This window comes from Chiloscyllium punctatum, chromosome 19 (genome assembly GCF_047496795.1).
Source record: "Chiloscyllium punctatum isolate Juve2018m chromosome 19, sChiPun1.3, whole genome shotgun sequence".
In the NCBI taxonomy this organism is placed as follows: Eukaryota; Metazoa; Chordata; class Chondrichthyes; order Orectolobiformes; family Hemiscylliidae; genus Chiloscyllium; species Chiloscyllium punctatum.
Genome location: NC_092757.1, coordinates 74,025,675 through 74,048,232, shown reverse-complemented (window position 1 = coordinate 74,048,232; position 22,558 = coordinate 74,025,675). Strand labels below are relative to the sequence as shown.

The following is a 22,558-nucleotide window of genomic DNA, read 5'->3' as shown; positions in this document are numbered from 1 at the left end:
TGTCCATATGTCTGTTTCTTCACAATAATTCCCTAGTTTCAGAGGAGGTTGGTTGGGGTTTCTTCCATTAAGAAAAAATCAGCATAAGATATAGGAGCAAAATTGAGCCATTTGGCCCATTGAGTCTGCTTCACAGTTTGCTAGGCCTGATTTGTTTCTCAGCCCAATTCTCCTGCCTTTTCCCTGTAACCCTTGATCCCATTGCTAATAAAGAACATATCTATCTTTGTCTTAAATGTACTCAATGACTTTGCCTCCAGAACAGTCAGTAATAGTGAGTTTCACAGATTCACTGCCCTCAAGCTTAAGAAATTCCTTCTCATCTCAGCTCTAAAGGGTCATCCCTTCACTGAGGCTGTGCCCTCAGGTCCTAGTCTCTCCTGGTGGGAACATAATCTTCACATGCATTCTATCCAGGCATCTTAGTATTTTCTAAGTGTAAACATGGCAATCTACCCTCCCCCATCCTTCTAAACTGTGAGTACACACAGGGCCCTCGATCATTCCTCATGTTTCAAGCCTTTCATTCCCAGGATCATTCTTGTAAACCTTTGGAACCCTCCTTTGTCGGCATATTCTTACTTAAATATAGTACCTAAAACTGCCCACAACATTCCAAACTTGAAAGGGTTCTGAAAGGATTTACAAAAATGATGCCAGGGTTGGAGGATTTGAGCTACAGGGAGAGGCTGAATAGGCTGGGGCTGTTTTCCCTAGAGCATTGGAGGCGGAGGTTATAGAGCTCTATAGAGGTTTTATAGACGTTTATAAAATCATGAGGGACATGGATAGAGTAAATAGACAAGGTCTCTTCCCAGAACTAGAGGGGTATAAGTTCAAGGTGAGATGGTGAGATTTAAAAGGGAGCTAAGGGGCAACTTTTTCACACAGGGTGGTGCTTGTATGGAATGAGCTGCCAGAGGAAGTGGTGGAAGCTGAGACAATTACAGCATTTAAAAGGCATCAGGATGTGTATATGAACAAGTGCTGGCAAAGGGACTAGATCAGATTAGGTTATCTAGTCGGCATGGATGAGTTGGACCAAAGGGTCTGTTTCCTTGCTGTCGATTTCTGAATTGAATGTTGTCTGAACAGAGCCTTATACACAGTGTCAGCAGTACATCTTTGTTCTTATTTTCTAGCCCTCTTGAAATGATTGCTAACGTTGCATTGGTCTTCCTAACTGCCAACTGAACTGCATGTTATCCTTAAGAGAATCCTGAGCTAGGATTCCTAAGTCACTTGGTGCTTCAAATTTCTGAAGCCTTTCCCCATTTAGAAAATAATCTGCACCTCTATTCTTCCTTTCATTGTACATAGCCATACTCTTTTCCACATTGTATTCCATGTGCCACTTCTTAGCCCACTCTCCTAGCCTGACAAAGTCCTTCTGCAGCCTCCCCACTTCCTCTTCACTCGACAACATGTCATTATATAGGCGTGCATATGAATTTCTTAAACACATTGTTAAAAATGATAACAATGCAGCTTTGTTGTACTTTTAATTATTGGACTTGTTAATTAGAGCAGTGAAGTCTGATGAGGCAGCAGAAAGACTGTGTATAAAAATCCTAGCAAATGTTTCTAAGCGGGCCAAAATTTGGTAGGTACATCAATATGGATACAGGGCAAGTATTGCATCTAGGAAGAAAGATTGTTAAAGGATCTATTACTGTCTATAGTATTTATTATCGAATGGTGTATGGGGAAGGCCACTGGGGGTTTCTTATCAGGCTTAATGACCATACTTTTATGACAGATTGACCATGAACAGTTTTGATGCGAGTAAATGAATATGGTCCTATAAGTGGAGGATGCTCAGTGACTGAGACAGTAAACTGAATAAGGAGTCAACACAGTTAGGAGAGGAGGGAAAATTGGTAGAGAAAACAAACAAGAATATGAAGGTAACAAAAATAAATTAAAGCCTTTAATCACAATTTCAAGGTTATCCTTTTGAGTCTTCAACCTATCCATTTTGATGAAAATAGGTGTCAGGATGATGCAGGACAGTAGATTGCTTTCAGCATTAGTATTATAGAGTGTCAAGAGTGCACTGCTTGTTCTTTGTTTTTCATTATAAATTCTTGGCTATGTCCCTTGAGTAGAGAGTGTTTAGAAGGTGGGGTGGGGAGGTGGCAATGCAAGCAATGAATCTTTTTTGTTTGAGTGCAAAAATCCTAACATCACTTATCCAGATGCTTTTGTCAAGTTGTTGCACAACAATAATGCTTAAACAACAGTTGTTTTCATTCATTGTTTACCAAATCTTTACACTTTTCTTATGCTGTCCTACAGCAATTTTACAGCCTTGCAATTCCATGTGATACATTGAAAGAAACTCAGTTCATGAGGGCCTGTTTAGAATGTGGGCATGCAGAATGACCTGCCTTCCCGATGAGTTATAAAGCAAAGTAACAAATATACAATAGTCCTACTTTAATTCTAAATCCTCCATAGTATGTATTCAAAGTCATCAAAAGTGGTCTGGTCCACATCACTACCACACACTCACTAGTGGCTGGTTGGAAAGTTTATTGATGGAACAGAATATTTGTTGTTTACCTACCTCTGACCGTGGACTGATACCAGAGAAAAATAGTGAGCAAGAGAAAATAAATTTTGTATGGTACCCTGGAGTAACACGAGAAATGTGTTTGTATTGAAATGCTGGGAATATGTTGCTCGTACAGTCTCGCACTGTGAACAACATTGTGTCCCTCTCTACAAGAGCACTGGAAGGATGGATACAATGCAGTGAAATTGGCACTCAGCATTTGTTCCCACTTTTTCCTGAACAGCAGCACTGTCAAACTTTCTAGTATTTCCATCTGAAGTGGACACCACAAGCAAACTTCATTAAATGAATATTTGAGATCTCCACACTCCGTTTTTGTTTTATAGCATCTGGTACAGCTTGGGGGCAAACTACTCCCAGTAATATTTAATGCTGATTCCAGAGCTACTATCTTTCTACTTATTGTCTCAGAAAGCAGACAGTATTGTTAATTGAAGTCATTATTTTTGGATTTATGAATGCAAAATAGTTTTACGACTTCTGCTTGTTACAGAATGCTGTTAGCCCTTGACATTTAGGGATGGATGTCATATCGTGCAATAACTCTGCTTTTTTTTTGCATAATGGCTTATTTGGAAGCAAATAATAATCCAAAAACCAATATCTGGATAAAATTATCTGGGGGTTCTTGCCTGTTGTTCCCTTACTATAGCAGGAATCTTCAAAACAAAGAGAATTGATGAGGGCAGAGCAGTAATGTGATCTGTATGGACTTCAGTAAGGCGTTCGACAAGGTTCCCCATGGGAGACTGGTTAGCAAGATTAGATCTCACGGAATGCAGGGAGAACTAGCCATTTGGATACATAACTGCCCCGAAGGTAGTAGACAGAGGGTGGTGGTGGAGGGTTGTTTTTCAGACTCGAGGCCTGTGACCAGTGGAGTATATGCAATAAATGCAAAAGATTGTGTGCATTTTTAACAATGATATGCACCAATATTTGTTCCGTATAATTTGATGACATTCTATGCAATTGGCCAAAAGATGGCAGGCTAACTGATTAAGCTTATTTCTCACCAAATAGCCATTTGTAATCCATCCTTGCCACATCCACTGTAAGCCCAAGGTCTGTGAACCAATCCACAATAAAATTCTCAATGATATGTGGAAAATTCTCCAATGATGTATTTTAAGGGAGTAGTGTGGTGACTCATAGGATATTTGTTATCAAAGCAAGGAGAGACATCACTATTTAATGCCCCAACAAGGTGTTCTTGTTGCATTTTACTATTATAGAGTCATAGAGATGTACAGCATGGAACGGACCCTTCGGTCCAACCCGTCCATGCCAACCAGATAACCAAATCTATTTTATTGTACAACAATATTTTAATGTCATTTTGACTAAGCCTTCAGCTGCCTGAAAAATATTGCACAAAAGTCACATCATAATTAGCAAGCTCTGAAAATATCCTCTATCTCGCCCCAAATTTTAGATAGTTGGAATAGCAAATAGCTGTATCTCAAGAGTGTGCAGTGTAAAACTCCATTGACTAGTTGTGTTATCCAAATTTTGTTTTGTTAGATTGTAATAATTGCTTTGCCAGCCCCAGCAGTAGGGCAGATTACCATCATTCATGTAATTCAGGTATGCAAAATGTATAAAGCCATGATGCTGCATACATATATTGACTGAACAACTTATTGAAACCAAATAATGTAACATTTAGCCTTCTGTAAAGATACTGCTGTTTTGATGAAAGGTTAAGGAGGCAATCTTGATATAAACAGTTATTATTGCTGCTCCACAGTTCCATGTTTGCCAAAAGTCCAATGGAAAATCACTCGAATGATCTTCACATTTGTGTATTGTTAATTGGGTTAATCAATTGCAGAGGGCAGCACACCTGAGCCTGACCTTGTATTTGCCTGATGTTTACACACAATTTTTTAAAAATTGCAATGAGTTATCCTCTCATCCTGAAACCAGTTGTTTTTCACAAGTGCCATGGCTGACCTTAGTTGGCTCCATTTGGACAGTTGATTATGAATCTTCTTGGCCTCTGTCATGGAGCAGAAAATGCAAAAGTACCAAGTGGTTTGAAAACATCCCTCAAAAAAGCAAAAGAAACCATTGACCTGAGAGACTTGCAGAAATTAAATACAGTAGCCTTCAGAGAGCATGCCATTTGAACTCAGTCCCACATAGTCTTAGAATAATATGTGATTCGCTACAGGCTATTATTTTCCTGTAATTATGAATCCTGTTGCAACTCTTTTGACCCAGAAGAAGCCATTGGTATGCAAAGGATGGACACGGTAATTGCTGTAGGCTATTTAATAGTTCAGATAGGTAAATTTGTATTATTTCAAGGAGTTCTAAAGATTAGAAGGTAGAGTCATGCAGCATGGAATTAGACCCTTTGGTCCAACCAGTCCACTCCGACCATGTTCCCAAACTAGACTAGCCCCATTTGCCTGCACTTGGCCCATATCCCTCCAAGCCTTTCCTAATCATTAGCTTGTCCAAATGTTTCTTAAACGTTGCAAGTGTACCTGCATCCATCCCTTTCTCTGGTGGTTCATTCCACACTTGAACCACTGTTTAAAAGAAAGATGTCCCTCATGTGCATTTTAAATGTTTCTCCTCTCACCTTAAAAATGTGCACCTAGTTTTGAACTCCCCCACCCAGGGGAAAGACCCTCATGATTTTATAAACCTCAGTAAGGTCACCCCTCAACCTCTTATGCTCTCGTGAAAAAGTCCCAATCTTTCCAGTCTATTTTTAATCTCAAACCTTCCATTCCTGGCAACATCCTGGACAATCTTTTCTGAACACTGTCCAGTTTAATGGTATCCTTCCTTATAACAGGGCGACCAGAATGGCAAATAGTACTCCAGAAGAGGCCTAACCAACGACCTATATAACCTCAACATGACTTCCCAAATCCTAAACACAAATGTCTGAGCAATGAAGGCAAGTATGCTAAACACTTTCCTAATCACCCTGCCTACCTTTTTGGCACCAGTTCAAAAAGCAACCCTCCACCACCCTCTGTCTCCTACCATAAAGCCACTTTTGTATCCAATTGAGAAGCTAATCTTGAATCTCATGTGATCTAACTTGACTAATCAGTCTATCATGCAGAACCTTGTAAAACGTTTACTAAAGTCCAAGTTAACGACATCTACTTCTCTGCCCTCATTAGTCTTTTTGGTTACTTCATTTAAAAAGTCAATCAAGTTTGTGAGACACTAGTTTCCCGCACAAAACCATGCTGACTATCCCTAATCTATCCTTGCCTCTCCAAATGCATGTAAATCCTATCTTTCAGAATCACCTCCAACAACTTAGACACCACTGATGTCAGACTCAGGTCTATAGTTTCCAGGCTTCTCCTTACAGCCTTACAGGTAAGGATAGCATGCATCTCTAGCATGGAGCACAGATCTGTGTGAATGTCTGAACATGTGGAAGTGAAGTTGGATTCTGATGGTGAGAAGACTTGAATCAAAAGCATCCAGTCTAGCAGCCATGACGTCCTGTAGTACAGGCCACCTTGTTAAATAAGTAAAGTAAATCAGAAAGTTTTGTAGGACACTGAGCCACAATCTCAACATGAGGGGGAACAGGCCGGGTTAGTCTGAGTAGTAACGACAGACCAATTCGTATGAACGCTTAACATTATGGTAACAAATGGAATGTATCAGAGCAAAGAAGAGCTTGGAGGTCAAAATGAAATAATGTGACAGTCTAAGTACCTAATCGGTTAATGCTCCCTGTTTTATCATAGCACAGCAAATTACATTTTATAGGCTTTTAGGTACCTATTGTTTACACGCATTGGTCTTGAAATTTTATTCTGTTCTTTAAAATGTCATGATTCTATATGGTGTGCAAAACTGCTTTTTAAAAAGAGTTATCACACTACATGTGATATTTATTCTGAACCAGTTGACGTTGTAGAATTTTGAAAACTCCAACTTGCACTTACTTTGCCATTCTAAAGAATATGCATTCAGGAAAATGATTTACCATTGCAACTCTCCCCAGGTATTGCTATAAAAATGATATAACATGAGTAATGTAATTAAATATAATGTGATATAATTTTATGGAACATTAAAGAAGTCCATATCCTTGATCTATCAATACATTTTATATTAAATAAATTGTATTTCTTCATTATTCTAGTTTTCAGTGCCAAATTGGAATATCCTAGAAAGAATATCTACACAGTAATGAAGGCTGAAATTTCACAGAAACTTGTTATTTCAGTCTCAATTAGCAATGGTCATTTTAATTGCAAACTTGGGCATATAATCTATACTGTCATTCTGGAGCAGCATTGAAAGGGTGCTTTATTATTAAAGATGTTGAACTGTGTGTCTTCCAGTGAGCAACTAACAACCCATGGCCTGTTTGAAGATCAGTGAGCTGGCTGATCTTTCTCTGTCAATCATTGCAACCAAAAGCAGATTATCTTGTCATTCATCATTGCAGCTTATTGGCTCTTGCTTAATGCAAATGGCTGTCATGTTTTGGCCTACATAGCAACAGTTGCTACACTTCAAAAAGTAATTATTTGTATGTGAAGTAGTTTTAAACATAAGATGTTATATAAATGCAAGTCTGCTTCATCCTCATTGACCCAAAATCTACTTTCACGTTATGCATTTATATTTTTAGGGCATGCATTTAAATTGGATTTTTAAACATACATTGAATGTTTTGGATTTTTGTTTTGCAGAAGTTGATTGGAAATTCTGGGCATTGATTTGAATAGTCCAATCGGAATTTGCAAATTGTGCAACAAACTCATATTTTGATGGAGGAAAATAACCTGCATGAAGCAAACTGAAATGTATATTTAGTTTTATCTGAAGTTATATAGTTGTATATCTAAATATATTAAGTCGTCTTTTGTGGTCTGATAAATTGAGTTCATATTGACGGGGGTTTCATAGAATAAAAATTCATCTTGGAGGTTTGACTGTAAGTGAAATAAGAGCAGAAAAAAGTTCAAAAGGTTTCTCTCAGAAAAGATTTAGAGACTGAAAAGATAGCCTTCATGCCAGTTCTGGTAGAGTGATATTTATCTGTAATATCTTTTTCTAACTGCAGGCCATTATGAGAAATGCGTCTTTACCCTTCGAGAGGACCATAAAGGAGACATGACTACAGTCCTGAACTACATCTTCTCCCACGCCCAAGTCACCAAGAAGAACCTTCTTGTTACAATGCTTATTGTAAGTTAAGCTCTGTTATGTCCAGAAATTCCAGCTTCCAATCTGCTAATCTCGAGCAATAGGTCTATACAGTATTTCATGTGATTTTAAGTAATGCTTGGCCATAAGAATCTCATTATTCTAACACAAAGCAGTATTTCCTTTGAGATTTCCGAAGTAGCTTTGAGCCGAGCTGTTCATTTCTCATGTAATCATGCTGTGGTGATGGAGAGTGAAACGGCAGCTGTTCTCTTTGCAGGTCTTCAATTTTCTTCAGAGTCCAGTCATTGAAGTGTGTAATTACATGGGGGTGTCATGGAGGTGCTAGTCCTTTTCAAAGAGTGGGAGACGGCTTTGTTCACTGACATTGTGCGAGGGCAGACTGCACCCGATACCACTGCTGGCATTTTCAGAGGACAAAAAAAAGGAAACTTACACAAAGATAATGAAAGCTCACTTTGCTAAGCTCCTGGAAAATGATTGAATTTTGGTTTATTCAAAAAATGTTTGTCAGAAACAGCAAGGCAATTTTGGTCACCAAGTCTCCCAATTTTACCAGGCCCTATAAGATCTGTATATATGCCTAACATATATATATATTAATAATTTAAGCTATACTCATAATAATAAAATGCACATATAAATATTTGAGTTTTAGAAACAGGAAAACATTTGCTGGTAAGTTCATGGATCCCCCACTGGAGCAATGCTCTGACAGAGAGAAGGCATAGAAGAATTAGTGCAATGTTGTTGCGGCCCTCTTTCTACCTTTTGACACTGCTGAGCGAAGCTTCCTGACAGAGGCTCAGCATCCGCCTATTTATCCATATGTTTCAATTTACTTGGCCTGTGTCATTTTTGTTTCTCCATGCTATCTGTTCTCAGTTACAACATTATTGCTGAATGTTTCATGTGATGTGCATATATTGGCTATTTGAAGAAACTGGTTCATTAACATTTTTTGACATTCCCTTAATGAGTTTTTGATCTTCACTCACACAGGTGAAGTGTGCTCACTTTAGTCATCATACAATTGTATATTATGGATCTTTGAATTTAATCATTGACATCTTTTTAAAGATAGGAGCACAATCACTTTACTGCTATCTTCATTCCTCAGAGTTTCAAATTTTGGCAACATTTATAATTAGGTGCGCTGCAAATACAACTATTTTTCCTATCAGCTCATGGATAGAGTCATACACTCTGGTCTTATTTACACATTGGCATGCTTTAGAATCCACCCATGCCACAGTTCAATAAGAAAGCTATTGGGGGTTAAAACAAATACATTGTCCCCTCCATTTTCGAATGAAATATGTTTGCGTTTGATTTCTTTTCGGTCATCCACCAGGCAAAGTGAAGTGGTGAGCTAATTGGTGCTTGTGCTGTTAATGTGTGGCAAGGCTGGCTTATTAATGTAATAGACCAGTCTAATTATTTGCATGACACTTGGAGGTATGCAGTTAAATAACCGCCACTGTTTATTTCTATATTACTACAACATAATGGTTGTTAAACCTTTTTTTTTAACGAAGTTTCTATTTTCACCAAACCTCCAAGTATCTCATGTATCTCATTTTGGCAAAATAATCGCTACAAATTGTTTTGTCGTTACAGCTGACATCTGCTAACTCTGTACAGCCTGGACATGGGACTGGGCCTTCATGGTCTGTTTGCCTTAATCAGCTACTCCCTGCCTTAGTCAGCTGAATCACTGGAGGGATCTTAGGTTAATGTTTCCAATATTAAAGGGTGGTATAGTGGTTGAGGGAGTTGACACTTGGCTTATGAGCTGTATTCTATACGTTTTTTTGGAATTACTGATTTATTCCACACAGTCTTAAGCTGTTGGTTGGAGAGAGATGTTCTCAGAGGGCTGGGAACAGACCATTGCTGGTCCTATTGGATTGGAACCAGAACTGGGAGGTTTAAAGCAGTTTAAAAAGGCAGAGAAAGCAAGTTTTGAAAATAACGGAGATTAACTAAGAAGTAGAATTAATGCAATAAATGTGTAGAAATGCAGAATCTCATTCTAATAAATATTATAAAAAGACTTTTTTTTTTAAAAGTAATGATTTCAGTATAGGATTGCTACAGAACTACTTAAATTGTTGAATGGGTGCATGAATCCTCAAATGTTAAAATATCAAGTTGAGATTGCTGTGTTCCCTTTCTGAAATACATTCCATTGCGCTGTTTTCTGAGTGCCAATTTTTCAGACAATTCAAACTAATTGCTTCAGTGGGGATAACATTGCCAGACATCGAGCCACACATTTGCCCTCCCGACCATCACCCTGTACTTTACTGTTCCTGATTATTGTGCACAATCAAATACTTTTAAGTAAGAGTGCTGGATTTAGAGTTAGATTACATTACAGTGTGGAAACAGGCCCTTCGGCCCAACAAGTCCACACCGACCCGCCGAAGCGTAACCCACCCATACCCCTACATTCACCCCTTACCTAACACTATGGGCAATTTAGCATGGCCAATTCACCTGACCTGCACATCTTTGGACTGTGGAAGGAAACCGGAGGAAACCCATGCAGACACTGGGAGAACGTGCAAACTCCACACAGTCAGTCGCCTGAGGCGGGAATTGAACCCGGGTCTCTGGCGCTGTGAGGCAGCCGTGCTAACCACTGTGCTGCCCAAATAATGCCACTCAATAATTCTTTTTTTTTTTTTTGACATCTGAATGGAAGTTTTTATTTTAAGGGCAGGATGTAATACCTTGCACAAGATAATGATTTACACAACTGAATTGCAGATTAAATTGTTTTAATGTTTTTGTTACAATGTCTGTTTCACCATTAATCATTTGCTTATCCTTTTGGATTGGAAATGGGTAAGGGGCTGTGATGAACTTAAAACAGAGAAAACAAGTTTTGAATGGAATTGGGATTTAGTGAAAAGTAGAGTTAATTCAATAAATATATTGATGTGTGGGATTTTATGTGATGATATTCTCTCGAGAATTTTTATCTTTAGAAGGTGTTTATGATTTTAGTGCACAATTCCTTCATTAATACTAAAATGGCTAAAGTTCTGCAATTTGGAGCCAGAAATTATGACATAGTATTGTTGTTAATGGGTTACCTCTCTGGATTCTTCCATTACTACAGCTAGTTCTCTCTTGATCTTTTCATTGCAAAAAGAAATTTAAAAAGTTGAAATTTTAAATTTTTTATTGAAAAAGCTGTATGCGTTGTTATTTTTTTTTGTATGTCTTTCTTCAGGACCAGTTGTGTGGACGGGATCCAACTTTGACTGATGAGCTAATTACCATTCTAACTGAGTTAACACAGCTCAGTAAAACCACCAATGCTAAGGTGGCTCTCCGAGCTCGGCAGGTAAAACACTGGTTTTGTAATTAACTTGAAATATAGTATACCAGTCTCTTGTGTGCGCATGTTTGTCCATCCTTCTCCAAGGAGAAAGTGAGAACTGCAGATGCTGGAGATCAGAGCTGAAAATGTGTTGCTGGAAAAACGCAGCAGGTCAGGCAGCATCCAAGGAGCAGGAGAATCGACGTTTCGGGCATGAGCCCTTCTTCAGGAATGAGGAAAGCGTGTCCTGTAGGCTAAGATAAAAGGTAGGGAGGAGGGACTTGGGGGAGGGGCGTTTGAAATGCGATAGGTGGAGGGAGGTCAAGGTGAGGGTGATAGGCTGGAGTGGGGTGGGGGCAGAGAGGTCAGGAAGCAGATTGCAGGTCAGGAAGGTGGTGCTGAGTTCGAGGGTTGGGACTGAGACAAGGTGGGGGGGGAGGGCAAATGAGGAAACTGGAGAATTCGGAGTTCATCCCTCGTGGTTGGAGGGTTCAAAGGCGAAAGATGAGGCGCTCTTCCTCGAGCCATCGTGTTGCTATGGTCTAGCGATGGAGGAGTCCAAGGACCTGCATGTCCTTGGTGGAATGGGAGGGGGAGTTGAAGTGTTGAGCCACGGGGTGGTTGGGTTGGTTGGTTTGGGTGTCCCAGAGGTGTTTTCTGAAATGTTCCGCAAGTAGGCAGCCTCTCTCCCCACTATAGAGGAGGCCACATCGGGTGCAGCGGATGCAATAAATGATTTGTGTGGAGGTGCAGGTGAATTTGCGGTGGATTTGGAAGGATCCCTCGGGGCCTTGGAGGGAAGTAAGGGGGGGGGAGGTGTGGGCGCAAGTTTTGCATTTCTTGCGGTTGTAGGGGAAGGTGCTGGGAGTGGAGGTTGAGTTGGTGGGGGATGTGGTCTTTTCGGAACGCTGATAGGGGAGGGGAGGGAAATATATCCCTGGTGGTGGGGTCCGTTTGGAGGTGGCGGAACTGACGACGGATGATATGATGTGTATGGAGGTTGGCGGGGTGTGGCGATTGGAGGGGTGGGGCTCAAGGGCAAAGGAATGGGAAGTAGAGGAGATGCGGTGGAGAGCATCGTCGATCACGTCTGGGTGGAAATTGCGGTCTTTGAAGAAGGAGGCCATCAGGGTTGTACGGTATTGGAACTCGTCCTCCTGGGAGCAGATGCGGCAGAGATGAAGGAATTGGGAATATGGGATGGTGTTTTTACGGGGGACAGGGTGGGAGGAGGTGTAGTCTAGGTAGCTGTGGGAGTTGGTCAGTTTATAGTAAATATCCGTGTTGATTTGGTCGACCGAGATAGAAATGGAGAGGTTTAGGAAGGGGAGGGAGGAATCTGAGACGGTCCAGGTAAATTTGAGGTCGGGGTGGAAGGTGTTAGTAAAGTGGATGAACTGTTCAACCTCCTTGTGGGAGCACGAGGTAGCGTCGATACAGTCATCGATGTAGCGGAGGAAAAGGTGGGTGGTGGTGCCAGTGTAGCTGTAGATGGACTGTTCCACGTATCCTACGAAGAGGCAGGCAGACTCTGAACAACTTCCCTTTCCAATCCTCCCACTTCCTCCAAACCAAAGGAGTAGCCATGGGTACCCGCATGGGCCCCAGCTATGCCTGCCTCTTCGTAGGATACGTGGAACACTCCATCTTCCGCAGCTACACTGGCATCACCACCCACCTTTTCCTCCACTACATCGATGACTGTATCGGCGCTGCCTCGTGCTCCCACGAGGAGGTTGAACAGTTCATCCACTTTACCAACACCTTCCACCCCGAGCTCAAATTTACCTGGACCGTCTCAGACTCCTCCCTCCCCTTCCTAGACCTCTCCATTTCTATCTCGGACGACCAAATCAACACAGACATTTACTATAAACCGACCGACTCCCACAGCTACCTAGACTACACCTCCTCCCACCCTGTACCCTGTAAAAATACCATCCCATATTCCCAATTCCTTCGTCTCCGCCGCATCTGCTCCCAGGAGGACGAGTTCCAATACCGTACAACCCAGATGGCCTCCTTCTTCAAAGACCGCAATTTCCCCCCCAGACATGATCGGCGATGCCCTCCACCGCATCTCCTCCACTTCCCACTCCTTTGCCTTTGAACCCCGCCCCTCCAATCGCCACCAGGACAGAACCCCACTGGTCCTCACCAACCTCCATATATCTGTCGTCATTTCCGCCACGTCCAAACAGACCCCACCACCAGGGATATATTTCCCTCCCCTCCCCTATCAGCGTTCCGAAAAGAACCCCCCCCCCCCCCCCCCCCCGTGATTCCCTCGTCAGGTCCACACCCCCCACCAACTCAACCTCCACTCCCAGCACCTTCCCCTGCAACCGCAAGAAATGCAAAACTTGCGCCCACACCTCCCCGCCCCCCCCCCCCCACTTCCCTCCAAGGCCCCGAGGGATCCTTCCAAATCCACCGCAAATTCACCTGCACCTCCACACAAATCATTTATTGCATCCGCTGCACCCGATGTGGCCTCCTCTATCGTGGGGAGAGAGGCTGCCTACTTGCGGAACATTTCAGAAAACACCTCTGGGACACCCAAACCAACCAACCCAACCACCCCGTGGCTAAACACTTCAACTCCCCCTCCCATTCCACCATGGACATGCAGGTCCTTGGACTCCTCCATCGCTAGACCATAGCAACACGATGGCTCGAGGAAGAGCGCCTCATCTTTCGCCTTTGAACCCTCCAACCACGAGGGATGAACTCAGAATTCTCCAGTTTCCTCATTTGCCCTTCCCCCCCACTCCACCTTGTCTCAGTCCCAACCCTTGAACTCAGCACCACCTTCCTAACCTGCAATCTTCTTCCTGACCTCTCTGCCCCCGCCCCCACCCCCACTCTGGCCTATCACCCTCACCTTAAACTCCTTCCATCTATCTCATTTCCAATGCCCCTCCCCCAAGTCCCTCCTCCCTACCTTTTATCTTAGCTTACTGGACACACTTTCCTCATTCCTGAAGAAGGGCTCGTGCCCAAAACGTTGATTCTCCTGCTCTTTGGATGCTGCCTAACCTGCTGCGCTTTTCCAGCAACACATTTTCAGCCCATCCTTCTCCAACAAGTGTGTTCCATCCAACTGACCGAAACTATAGTTGCGCTCTTAGCTCTCTTGTCATAGCCAAGCAATCTCATGCAATGGCTTTTATTCCCATCTGCACCATGATACCTCTGCAGCTCCCCAGAGATTTATCTTTGGTACCATTTGTATTTATCAAATACAGCTGCATCTTGCTGATAACACCTAAAAATGGGTTCCACATGTATATCACTTAGACTGATCTCTCTTTCTTGCCTCCTTGAACCCTTCAAGTGCCTCTGATAAAGAACATTGCTTATCTAAAGCCCAGAGTCTCTGTACTCTTCAAATACTTGCTGGTTTCCTTGATTTTAACAATTCCACCATATTTGACCAGGTTTTCAGTTATCTTGGGTCTTAAGCTCAGGAATTCACTCCTTAATTCTCTTTTTATCTTTTTATTTGCTCACTCCCACTCTTCTCTTAGTCTTTCTTTCACGTGTTTGCTCTCTCTTTTGTGCTCTTTTCTTCATGTAGGTGCTGTTTCTCTCATGGTATCTTATGCCACTTTTTGTTCTCATGCCCTATTGTATACCTGTTGCAAGATATTCCTTTAAACTTCCTCCTTTGATCAAACCTTTGGTGATCTGTACTGACTTGTTCTGTAGCTCATGTCAAAAGGTTTTATTGGTACCACTCCTGTTGAGTACCTTGGGATGTTTTATGAAGCTTAATGTGTAATAGGAGTGCAGGTTGCCATAGGAAATGAATTTTTTTTTGTCAATGCATCACGACTTTGTGCCAGTTGATGAAATATTGCGACTTGTGTTTAGTGTAATAAGACTTCCTTTTTTTTCCCTGGGCAGTCCTGGCAAAGTTGCATTTTGTCCAAGTCAGAAAGAAGAGAAGTACTTTGTATTAATATAGGTACCTTTCATGATCATATGGTGTCCCTAGGTGCCTTCCAGCCAATTCAGTACTTTTGAAATACTATTACTGTTGAACCGAAGAGAAATGTGACTGCTAACTGCACACAATAAGACCAGATAATCTGTTTTACTGATGTTGACTGAGGATTAAATATTGGCCACAATTCAAACCTCCCTGACGAAACAACATTCACTCAACTTGAACTAAGATAGTCCTTGTGCTGGTGGTACTAACAATGGTGTATGGTAAGGAATTCTTTAAGAATTTGACCCAGTGGTGTTGAAGATTAGAAATGCATTTTCTTGTGTTGATGCTGGTTAGGTATTACGGGCTGGCAGGTGTTGTCAAAATATGTTTGTTATCTTTAGTATCTGCTAGTTATTACTGGATTTCTAAGTCAAAATAGAATCTTAGTTGTAAACAGCTTGCTTGATTTTCTAAATTTTTCATGTAAACTTTGGGGAGTGTATTGTTCACAAGTCATCCTAATAGTATATTATTTTAAACACATTTGGCTATCTCTGTTACATATCAAGTACAGTGGTTGACTTGCCTTTCAATAACCCAGTTGTAATGGGGATCAATGGTCATGCACATACTGCTATCTGAAATATTCAGACGCTAACCTCTGGGAAGTTGGAAGAAGAATCGTTTTTCATCTCTGAAGCAATTAAAATTGGGTTTTTATTTGCTGAATATGATTAAGATTCAACAAATGTAAATACAAGGCCCAAAGCTTTTAACTACATCTTAAATGAAAGCTGCTGCAGCAGAAATTGACCATTGGATTCAACAACTGAACACATAATAATGCATTTTTTAAAGAGTTTTTCTCTGTTCCCTTTGCTTTCATTCCCAACTTGAGGAAGTATTTGGATTGAGAGGGAAAATGATCCTCTCCTTTCTTGCTTCCATTTTAAATCAAAGTTATGCTCCCAGCAAGTGGTATTACATTACACCTGATGAAGGAGCAGTGATCCAAAAGCTTGTGATTTCAAATAAATCTGTTGGATTTTAATCTGGTGTCGTGTGACTTCTGACTTTGTTCACCCCAGTCCAGCACCGGCACCATAACACTGGCTTGTCCAGTATTACTGAACAAGCCAGATTCCAGACTGAAATCTGACTTGATAGAACATGTTTTGTTTGTTTTTTTTAATCAAGGTGGTCTTTCACTGAAATACAAACAGACAATGCTACATTCAGGTTTTACACTATGACAGAAGTTTTTTTACTCAATGTAATGCAGTTAAAATAGAAAGAAAATAAACATTACATATGGCATAAATTTAAAGATTTTGAAACACAACACAAATACAAGCCTATTGACTCCATAGCACTCAGTTAGTCAGTCAATCTGATTGCCAAAGCAAATGATTTTTGTCCAGTTCAAGGAAAGCATTCAAACAAGAGAAAAACCAAGGAAGTGCTTCCAAGACTGCCTGAAGGTATTACCTCAAGAAATGCAACATTAGCATCCACACCTAACAGACCCTTGTTCAGGAGGAGCCCCCTTGTATAAAGGTGCAGAGTTCTTCCAGAGGAAGTATGGAAAAAGAATCTGAAAAAGGAATAACAGTGATCTCGAGGCCAAGGATAAACTCCACTTCCGAGAAACACTTACTAGATGTGCAGTTGAAGGTGTGACTCTAGGATCAGGCTCATCTGCCACAGAAAGATGCGCAGAACTCCTGACCAGTGCTGCAGAATTTCTTAGGTGGACAACCATACTACTTGTCCATGTTGCCCAGATATCCCACCTTAGTCTAGTCTCACCTGCCAGCACCTGGCCCATATCCCTCCAAACCCTTCCTATTCATATACCCATCCAAGTGCCTTTTAGATGTTGCAATTGTACTAGCCTCCACCACTTCCCCTCTGACAGCTCAATCCATACATGTACCACCCTCAACCTGAAAAAAGTTGCCTCTTAGGTCTCTTTTAAATCTTTCCCCTCTCACTCTAGACCTATGTCGTCTAGTTCTGGACTCCCCAACCCCAGGGAAAAGACTTTGTCTCTTTATCCTATCCACATCCCTTGTGATTTTGTAAACCTCTATAAGGTCACCCCTCAGCCTCTGACGCTCCAGGGAAAACAGCCTGTTCAGCCTCTTCCTATAGCTCAAATCCTCCCACCCTGGCAACATTCTTGTAAATCTTTTCTGAATGGGTCCATGTTTCAAGTTTCGCAACATCTTTCTGATAGGAGGAGACCAGAATTGCACGCGATATTCCGACAGTGGCCTAACCAATGTCCTGTACAGGTGCAACATGACCTCCTAACTCCTGTACTCAATACTCTGACCAATAAAGGAAAGCTTACCAAAGCCGCCTTCACTATCCTATGAACCTGCACTCCAAGGTCTCTTTGTTCAGCAACACTCCCTAGGACCTTACCATTAAGTGTATAAGTCCTGCTAAGGTTTGCTTTCCCAAAATGCAGCACCTCTCATTTATCTAAATTAAATTCAATTTGTTTTATTATTTGGTTATGCGACGTGAGCATTGACCAACATCTGTTGCCCATCCAGAATTGCCCTTGAAGAAGGTTGTGAGCTAACCACTTGAAGCACTAGTATAATAGACCAAATGCTTTTGGGGGGGCAGTTCCAGGATATTGACACAGTGACACCAAAGAGACATCAATGTTCCCAATCAGAATGTTGACTAGCTTTGGAGGGGAACTTTCAGGTGGTTGTGTCTCATGTCTCTGCTCCCCTTGGCCTTCTAGCTGGTAGCGGTCGTGCTATATAAGATGCTTTGGTGAATTTCTCCAATACATCTTGTAGGTGGTCCACACTGCTGCTACTGAATGTCAGTGATGTGTTTGTGGATGTGATGCAAATTTAAGTGAGCTGCTTTGTCCTAGATGGTGCCAGTCTTTGAGGGTTGCTGGAGCTGGACTCCAGGCAGTTGGGAAGTAGTCTATCATATTCTTGACTTGTGTCTTGTACATGGTAGCCTGGTACTGGGGAGATGGGAAGTAGAGTTACTTGTTTCAGGATTCCTAACCTCTGACCTGATGTGGAGCCAACGTGTTTTTGTAGCACGTCAAACTCAGTTTCTGGTCAATGGTATCCCTCAGGATGTTGATACTGGGGGATTCAGCAGTGTTCATTCATTGACAGTGCAAGGATGATGGTTAAATTTTCTCTTGATCTAGTCATTATTTGGCACTTTTGTGGCATGAAATTATTTGGCACTTTGTGGCATGGGCGAAGATATTGTCCAGGTCTTGCTTCATTTGGACATGCTTCAGAATTTGGGGAGTTTCAAATTGTGCTTAACATTGTGCAATGACATCAAGTATCCAACTTCTGACCTTGGGGAAGGTCATTGTTGAAGCAGCTGAAGATGGTTTGCCCTAGGACATTGCTGCAGGAGTTCCTCAAGGTAATGTCCTGGAACTGAGATGATGGGCCTGCAAAAACTACACCTGTCTTCCTCTGTGTTAGGTGTGACTCCAATGAAATATTTATTGCTTAATGCAGCGTTACTGTAGAGGATTAGTGAATCTTCTCAGATGCTTTTTAAAATTGTCATTGACCTTCATTGGATGTTCTGTCAGTTGTATCTGTCAGGTGTACAGTTTTAATCAAATTAGTCTCTTCCCTGTGGACCCCTCTCTCCAGGTTCTGATTGCGTCACACTTGCCATCTTATGAGCTCCGTCACAACCAGGTGGAATCCATTTTTCTATCAGCCATTGATATGTATGGACATCAGTTCTGCATTGAAAACCTTCAGGTAATTGCATCAGATATGAGTATTTATCATTTTTTGTTTAAAAAAAATCAACCTGCTTGCAACTTTTTATCATTACGTCCTTTGTCTACCTTTGTCATAGAACTGTGTAATGTGTTCTGTAGTTATATTTCTGGCTAGTGATAGTGCTGCAAGTTACCAGGAGTACAGTGTGTAATGATGGAGTGACAAGCTTACAAAGACCAGTTCCATCATAAATGTAGGCATAGAGGTTTAAAAATATCTTTCAATAAAAGTATGTTAAAATTTTTGTAACTCTAAAATGAGATCTGAATTATATTTGCATAATTGGACTAATAATACTCCATTTCACCTGATTGTTACTACTACTTCCCTGATATTCAATGCTGTGGGTGTTTGACTGGTTTATTTGATAAGTGCATAATGAGCATTTCATTGAAGCGTGGCTGTCAAATCAAGCAAAGTTTATAGTTTTGTGGGTATTTTTAAAAAGACCCAGAACTATTCGTTATCATACCCCTTGTACATTCTGTTAACTCCTTAATTTTAAAATTGAACAGGTTAGTTCTTTTGAATTGAGTATATAGATACACCTGCACTATATTGTTTAAATTGTTTAATTAACTACATTATTTTGGTCTTTTGACCACACTGTGGAGTTAAATTTGGGCTTTTAACACAATATGACAATGTCAGTTTTTTTCTTCAGAAGTAATGATAATACAGTTATGGAAGTGTGTGACTTTGAATATGAGAATACAATTTTGTTAGGTAGCTAGTTATGGAGAAAAGTTATTTACTCTTTTTTTTAATATCAAGAAATTAACTCCCTACTTGTTAAGTGACAAGCAGCATTATCATGCTAGGAACTCTCCCATGTGATAGAATGTAAAAATGAAAATAAAGTGCAAAACCTATCCTTAAGGAATGTTATGAATTGGAATAAACTGTAAATCATTCCAAATGATGTTAGGGTGAAGAGATTCCTCTATTTAACAGCTGCACTGGAGACTTTTATCTGGCTCCTTTGGTAAATGCATCAACCAGCAAGGAATAAACCTACATAAGTATACATGTTCCAAAGTTCCCATTAAGTTATATTTTAAAAGTATTTTCACTGGGAAATGCAGCAGCCACCTTATAATCAGAAATATTATGGTTGGCATATTGGTTCAGCAGTTAGCACTGTTACCTCATACGGACAAATAACGTTTTTATAATGTTGTTTGATATGGCTGGGGCAAGGCCCTTGGAGTTTTTTGGTAAGTTCAATCACATCCTCTACATTCACCTTAAAGGCCAGATTGAGCCCCGGATTAAAAAGAAACTCTGACAGTGCAACACTCTTGCACCGCTGTCTAATATAAGTGCCACAGTCTCTGGGGTGAAACTTGAGCTTACTATTATCTTGGAATAAGACTGTTGTACTACCATTGAGCCACAGTTGATGCCTGTGTTCTGTTGTCAGCGAGAAAGATGCAAAGATTCTTCAATTCATTTTGCTTTTCTCTTGGAAATAGGCTTAGGCTAAGGTTTCCAGTCATGACTTTGCAGTCAGGGTGCTACGTATGAAAGTCACTTAGATATTGGAGGAGGCAGAATTGTGATTTTTCCCTTCACGTGGTAAAATTATTTGAGCCTTCTCTGCCTAAACTGTAATCTGAAGACTGTCCAACGCATAAAGTTTGTGAGGTTGATGTGTCCTATTTGAAATCTGTTGCAGTGTAAGTCTGTAATTTTTAAGAAGAAAAAATATAACTGCAAGAAGGGACCATTGATTTTAAGGGCAAGTTATTACTCGAACATTGATCATCTCTCAGTAGGTAATTGAACAACATTACCAAGAAGTGGATAAATCCATGGACTCTTCCAGCCAGAAAGATAGCTTTGTGACCTGATCTTAGGCTTTTATCAAACACACTCTGCTTCTTCAGCTGGGGATTTGGCTGACTTTTGCTCAGTGTGTTGCTGTTTTCTGCAGCATAAAATGATTTAAATAAAGAACTGTTCCTGTGGTTTTCAATCTCCCCATGATGCAAGACAGTTTTAACATAATTTCCTATCCTGTCCGCTTTACCAGATATGTCTATTAATGTTGTGCATTAACTTTATTGTAAAAAGATGATTGATATCTATTCTATTTTACCTAATTTTATCATACAGATATATTAAACATGTGAATAGTGATGTGCGTAGCCCAACTCACTTGAAATAAGATATATTGAAACACTTTCATATGTGCTTTCTTATTCACAGAAGCTCATCCTCTCCGAGACCTCCATCTTTGATGTTCTTCCCAATTTTTTCTATCATAGTAACCAAGTGGTGAGAATGGCAGCATTGGAGGTTAGTTTTACACAGTTCCACAGTAGATGGTGTATTCCTGTTTCCTCTGTGTTATGTTGCTTTATTTATTGTTAGATAAATGAGAATGTTGTTGAGGGAGGTTAAATTATATTTGCAAGCATGTCATTTCATTTGGTGCAGCCTGTACTGCATAGCATCTGAAGGTATATGTAGCATTTCCCTTGCAACTATCTCCCCTATTTACTCCAGGCTTTGACTCATGCTGGGAAAATATTGCAAAAGTTCCAGCAGTTCTCCAAATGATCATTGTTCATATGTGAGCTTAGGTGTTGAGTGTCGATGTTTAATTTGATCTGTGGCTATCAAGAGCACCACCATGTCATTATCTGCTATTTTCAGCTGACATCTATATCTGCATGGCTTCCCAAATAAGACCGGATTGGGGGCATTGCTGGATTTTTTTTTAATGTGCAGAATCACCTGAGGCCAATTGTAATGCTAAAAGTGCCCCTGAAGCAGGCTGGAATGATTTGCATCTGATTTTTCTTGAGTTCATTTTCCTCCTCTCCTTCTACAGTCTACTTTCCCAAGTGCCGTATTAAAGATTGTGATTCAGTGTTCCATATTTTTGACTCTGCACCGTGTTGGTATTCCAATCATAAATATATTTAACTTCAAGGCAGAAGACACTTCAAGAAACATCAAATGTTTCTTGGAAAAATTGTGATACTTGTTTTATGATACTTAATAACTTGTTCCTAAAATAGGTGAGCAGATGATTTTTGACTTCTTACATCTATGCCAAGATGTTTGGGTAAAGACGCGTTTCCTACAGAGAGTGGGAAAGAGAACCGGAAGAAATTTGTATCTTAATATTGTTGAAGTTCAGGACCTTTTGAATTTAGACCCTTAATTCATGATTGCTGTTTACCTCGAGTCAAATGTACTATCTTTGACAAAATATGACAGTGATTAGGATGTCTTTAGGTGTTGGAATGCTTGAATGTCAATAAAGTGAATTGGATGTTGGAGAAAATTGATAAATATCAAACATACATTCATTTGTCTTAAAGTGGAACTGTTGTCTCTTCTGTGCTGTAGCTAGTAGTTTGGAATTTTGATGGCATGTTCAGATAGGGTGACTTGGGCTTGTATCCATTTAAGTTTAGAAGTTTAGAGAGGTAATCTTATTTAAATAGTTCAGATCCTGAGGGGATTTGGCAGGATGTATGCTGACATTATGCTTCCCATTGTTTGAGAAACTAGAACCAAGGAGACAGCGTGTTTTAAGATGGTGTTATGGACCTGACTAAACCACCTCAAAAAAGGTGAAGGTAGCTAAGATCCTAACGTTTTCTTATTTTAAAAGTCAGCGTAAGGCTTTGCGTTCCAGATGCAATTCGATTGGGCAAACTACATGACATAAAGCAAAACATACTTTGTATTTGACTGTAGTGTAAAAATAGACGAAA

General features: G+C 40.6%; 1 protein-coding gene across 1 annotated transcript in view; it reads left to right on the top strand.

Annotated features, from left to right (window-relative positions):
• Positions 1–22,558, top strand: part of acaca (acetyl-CoA carboxylase alpha) — a 271,808-nt gene that overhangs the window by 75,527 nt on the left and 173,723 nt on the right. Inside the window, exons 24-27 of the mRNA XM_072589677.1 lie at positions 7,644–7,768; positions 10,992–11,105; positions 18,687–18,800; positions 21,036–21,125. Of these exons, the coding sequence (XP_072445778.1) occupies positions 7,644–7,768; positions 10,992–11,105; positions 18,687–18,800; positions 21,036–21,125 (443 nt within the window). The remainder of the gene's footprint in view (positions 1–7,643; positions 7,769–10,991; positions 11,106–18,686; positions 18,801–21,035; positions 21,126–22,558) is intronic.